The sequence below is a fragment of the Chrysochloris asiatica genome, unplaced genomic scaffold (assembly GCF_000296735.1).
Source record: "Chrysochloris asiatica unplaced genomic scaffold, ChrAsi1.0 scaffold00050, whole genome shotgun sequence".
Classification (NCBI taxonomy): domain Eukaryota; kingdom Metazoa; phylum Chordata; class Mammalia; order Afrosoricida; family Chrysochloridae; genus Chrysochloris; species Chrysochloris asiatica.
The window spans coordinates 9,165,141-9,170,541 of NW_006408568.1; the positions used below are offsets into that span (position 1 = coordinate 9,165,141).

Sequence of the window (5,401 nt, forward strand, 5' to 3'; positions counted from 1 at the left end):
TTTTTCTTTACTGCTTTTATTCTTTAAAAACATTTCTTTCCATTCCTGTAGGTATGGCAGCAATTGGCCCTTCATACACCAAGAACCCACACCCTCTCTCCCCTTTGAAGTAGTGCCCTGTGGCACACATGTGGATACTGGGTTCATATGGCTTCTATTCATTTCTGTGAGGGTATTATGACTGGAAACCAAGGGGTGATCAGTAACATTTCTCATAGAGTAGAAGGGAGCTAGGCCTCAGAAGCAGCCCAGGATTTGGATAGTGGCTCTCTCATCCCCTAGTTCAGTGACTTCAGGCAAGTACTGTACCTTATCTGTTTTTTTAATGGATACCTGTTTCAGCAGTTGCTATAAGAAACTGATGTTTAGAAAGTATCATGCTTATCAGATTCTCATTTATTTTCTTCCACCTATAAAGGTTAAGCTGAGCAATTACTTTGACCAAAGAAAAATGGTTGTTCTTTTCTAGACATTCCAGATGTTATTCTTAAGTAAGTTGAGGATATGGATGCTAGACCCATGATCTTCACTTTTAAATATTAAATAGAAGCTTGACCAAAGGTTGGTGAAGTCTAAAGGGAAACAAAACAAGCAGAAAACTCTTCGGGGTTAGAGCTGGTAGGATTCTTTTATGTATTAAAAATGAAGAATGTGAGCATATAAACTGTCTTAGGAGGGGCTCACATTTTTATTAATGGGCCACACCATCTCTTGGAAGAAAACTAAGCTCAGCACCTATATAGCTTGTATATAACCTTCATGTGTGTAGTGTCAAATGCTAAATTGGAAAGCTGACCCTAATCCAGAGTTCCTACTTTTTACTAAGGCTCACACATTTTTTTTGTTCTGCACAATAAGCATCGTAACCTAAGTGGGAAGAAAGAGATCCACACCTTCCCCCAAAGAAAAGGAAGATGGATCTAGTGTCAGGCTCAATTAGACCCAATTGTGAGGGCTCTCCAAAAAGGAACAATGCCGCTTTTGTGATATGCTCCAGCAGAAAGCTTGGAAATTTTACAAAACAGCCTTAGCCCAAGAGAAACCTAGGCTCTAGCCCTCTTCCTGGAAAGAGGGTCTGATCCAGGAAAGTTTTATACTACCCTTATCAGCATTTTCTGGGATCAGTAGTTTGAAAAAAAAAAAAAAAAAAAAAGACCTGTGTGAAAGTAGGAATGTGAATGATTCCACTGTTATATTGGGTTTCCACAGTACAACCACAGGGTGTCAGATGATTTAGATATTGTTTACCAAAGGGGACGCTGCTAGAATTGCCAGTATTCTGTTATCTGCCCCAATTCTGTCCAAGCATCCGCGGCAGAGGCAAGTGAGGGAGTGGCCAGGCTCTGCACTGGAAGGGCTTAAAATGCAAATGTGTAAGGACTCCAGGCCAATCTCCCCATCCCCCAGAAAAGTGCTCAAATACAGCGGGGCCTGGAAAGGAATGTTAAAAAGAGGGGTTGAACTGCCCACTTCCCTACCACTGGGACCCCTACTCACACTGTGAGATTCAGTATGCATGACTGAGCGACAGATCGAGTACAGACAGCACTCTTTTAACTTTTCTGAACAATAGCTTCAGTTCCCTCTACCTTTCACCATCTCACATCCTCCCCACACCCATTGTAGGGGTAGAGAAACCCATCTTTCGTCCCCACTTCCACATCTCACAACTCAACATTTTTCAACATTTCCTCTAGATCTCATTTCAACCCAAAGTAAAACGGGCCACCCTGAGGGAACTGTGACTCTTACAATCAATCTATTTTGTTTGTCTTTTAAATAGACTGTTTTAAGTATTTCACTGTCTTTAAATTTCCATCTTGTTGACAGTTTAAAGTCAAAAGTTATATAAATCTCAAGTCTAATCACATTTCTTTTAACTGTGAGCAGCTTACAACACATAGGATGTACCATACTGTACCTTATTTTCTTTAACTTCAGAACACACAAACAGCACCTCCTACTTTGGCATGTAACCAAACACATAAATGTCTTAAAAATAATTCACAGATACAAGTTTTTTTGTGTTTTTTTTTTCAAAAACATACTTCATAATTCCTCTTTTATTATATAAATATCAGTTTAACCTTTACTGTAAGAATATAAACGTTTTAAGAGGATCTTTGTTATTATTTATACAAATTCACAAACAGTACAATTAATTGATAAAGGTCTCTGGGTTTCTTAAACTCCATGGTCTCGCATGTTGCTGTGGAGGATTCTTTAAAAAAAAAAAAAAAAAAGTCCAACAAAAATATACATCCTACTCAAAAGCAAAAAAATTTTTTAAAGCCACCGAAGTTCCAAACCCCACCAAAATAAAGTAAGTCATCTATTCCTCCATTTAGAAACAATGTTTTAAAACCCACAAAACTCCATTTTATTAACAGAACAGAGATAAGACATGAATTTCAGTCTCCTCCCCTTCACATTGCAGCCCCCAGGGGCTCTGCAGGCCAATGCTGCTCCAAAACTTCCAACCGGAAGCCTCACTGTGTGACCTTTTTTTGTGGGGAAACTTGGAAGAGGGTGAGGGAAGGGCAGAATTTGCATATATAATAATCATTTTCAAGACACAATCTGCATCTCAAGCAAACAAACAAAAGAATAAACAGTTCAACTCTCATTTCTCCCACACATTTGTGCTATAAATTAAGTCAAGATTCAGAAACACCACTGGGTCCTCAAATCCCAATGGGTAAGGAGAAAAAGAAAATTATAGCCAGAATGTGGAAGTGGTACACATAGATGGATGGGGGTTGGGAAAACGCAAAAACAAGACAAACCCAATGGGCATCTTTCCAGTCTAGGCACAAAAATGTTTCAGTCTCAAAATATCTCTCTTGTAGAATTCCAGGGTTTCAGAGAAAAAAGTAAACGAAAACGAGGTAGCCAGACATATATATATATATGTATATATATAATTTATATATATATAATATATAGAATATATTCAGCAGAAAAAAAATTAGTACTTAAAAAAGAATCATGATTTCAAATTTCTTTATAAACGAAACAAAAAGGAAAAAAGAAAGGAGCATGAATACCAGAGTACTGTAAAAGGATAAGTTACAGAAGGGGAGTTAGGGTGAAAAGGCCGTTGTAGCTGGGTTTGCTTTTTATACACTTCAAAATAAAAACCAGATCACAGTATTCATACGAAAGCATAAGTGAAGGCAGACATTTTCCTCAACTCCCCAGGATTGAAAGGGCTAGTCACTCCCCCCCCCCAACCCTCATTTCCAAATGCATCACTGTGGGTAAACAGTAGTTGAATCAGTCCTCCATTCCCCAGCAGAAAAGGAGTGGGTGGGTAAGTAGCTGAGTTCATCTCCCCATCCTCTGACACAAGGAGAGGGGAGTTAGGGTAGGGGGAGCAGAAGAATGATGGGGTCAGGTCAGTTTCCATCCCCAGATGCGATGAGGAATGGGCGCTGGGGAGGGATGCAGGCGATGGGAGGAGAAAATGAGCCTGAGGCTGGGTCACTGCCCCCCTCTCAGCCACTGCAATGATGTATGTGGTAAGTGTGCCTGTAGAGTGAGCGTGTGGAGGGGCAGTGGCAGTGAAAGGAGGATGAGCGGGGCGGGAGAAGGGGAGCTGGTGCTGCCGCCCTCACCTGACCTTCTCACTGTCCGTCATCTGCCAGAGTCCCAGGTTGAGTACCTTGAGGCAGGGCAGCTGCGTGATGCGCTCCAGGCCACGCTTGGTGATTCGGGTGCAGCCATACAGGTCGATGCCAGTAAGCTGGCTCAGGTGCTCAGCAATCAGCTCCAGGCCCTTGTCTGTGATGCGAACACACTGTCCGATGTTGAGTGTACGCAGCCCGTGCATCTGCCTCACCATGCGGTTGATGCCATCATCACTGATGTGGCAGGAGCAGAGGGAAAGGGACTTGAGACCGTCCAGGCCCTGAGCTATGTAAGCCAGACTCTGGTCCCCCACCTTGTCACAGAAGGATACATCCAGCCCCGAGAGGCGCAGGCTGCCCATGGCCAGATGCATGATGCCCGTGTCACTGATGTTGTCGCAGGAACGCAGGTTAAGGCTGCGAAGGCTGGCCATGTGCGACAGGTGCAGAAGGCCTGCGTCCGAGATGCCCCCGCAGAAGCTGAGGTTGAGGAGCCTCAAGCCCGTCAATCCTCGGGAGATGTGCTTTAGAGAAAGATCGGTGAGCTTCTGGCAGTCCTGCAGGGTGAGCTGTTCCAGACCCAGGCAGCCTTCCGCTGCGCTTCGAGTCATGCCGGCCAGGTGTCCAATACCCACATCCGAGAGATGGCGGCAACTGCGTAGGTTAAGGCTCTTGAGGCGCTGCAGACCCCAGGCTATGAGCAGGAGGCCAGTGTTGGTGATGTTGCTGCAACCCCCCAGCTCCAGCACCTCCAGGCCCTTGAGGTACTGGGCAATGCGGCCCAGGCTGCTGTCGGTGATCTGTTTGCAGAGGCTCAGGTTGAGGGCACGCAGAGAGCCGATCTCCTGCACAAACGCGTGGCCCAGTCCGTTGTCCGTGAGGTTGTAACAGCCGCTTAGGTTGAGACTCTCGATGTTGGCCATGCCCTGAATCACGTAGCTTAGGCTGCGGCGGAGGCTCAGGATCTGCACCCGGCGAATGCCCCGGGCCTGCAGACTGGGGAACAGCGACGGGTTGGCCCGGCGCAGGTGCAGCTTGGCCTCCACCCCCCGCCACACCGACTTGTGGTAGGCGGCGTCTCGCCAGGCCGTGCACACCTGCGCCGCGCGCCCCTTGTCCCGGACGTCCAGGTAGCCGAAGATCATGGCCAGCAGCTCCGGGAACAAGCAAGAGATGTGCGTCTCCATCTTCCTCCTCCCCCCTCCGCGGCTCTGGGGGGAGGAGGCGCGGGCCCCGCCGCTCCTGCCCCGGGGAGGCGACGAGTGCGGTTCGCCCCGGCCGCCACAGCCGCCTCGGGCCCAACGGACGGCCACTCCCCGCCTTCCGGCTCCGGTCGCCGCTGCCGCTCCTCCTCCGAGTCGGTCCGTCCTTCCTTCCTTCCTTCCGGCTTCGCCTCCCTTCCCTTCCCTCCCCCCGCCCCGGGCTCCGCTCTGTCCTCACATCCCGGGCGGGGAAGGCGACGTCTCACTCACTCCCAGAGCTCGAGCCGGCCGGCCCGCCGCCGCCGCCTTCGGTCTAACCACGCAGCGTTCTGGCCGCGCCGCTCCGCCCGCTCTGCCGTCGCCGCTCCCACGCCCCCTGCTGCATCCTCCGCCTCCTGCCGCTGCCGCTGCCGCCTCCGGCTGCCGCTGCAGCTCTGCTAGCCGGCGAGAAGGGCCCCGGGGGCTGGGCGCACCGGGCTCCGGGCGCCGAGAAGGCTTCCTGCTGCCTTTGTCTCTCACCGCTTTTCAAACCTCCCAGCCCCGGGCCGCCCGCACTCCGCCACCGAGGCG

At 48.8% G+C, this 5,401-nt stretch overlaps 1 protein-coding gene across 1 annotated transcript; it reads right to left on the reverse strand.

Moving 5' to 3' along the window:
* Positions 1-3,613: 3,613 nt before the first annotated feature.
* FBXL14 (F-box and leucine-rich repeat protein 14) lies at positions 3,614-4,816 on the reverse strand. Its single transcript, XM_006862717.1, has one exon. The coding sequence runs from the start codon at positions 4,814-4,816 to the stop codon at positions 3,614-3,616; it is 1,203 nt and encodes a 400-aa protein (XP_006862779.1).
* Between the last annotated feature and the right edge of the window lie 585 nt (positions 4,817-5,401).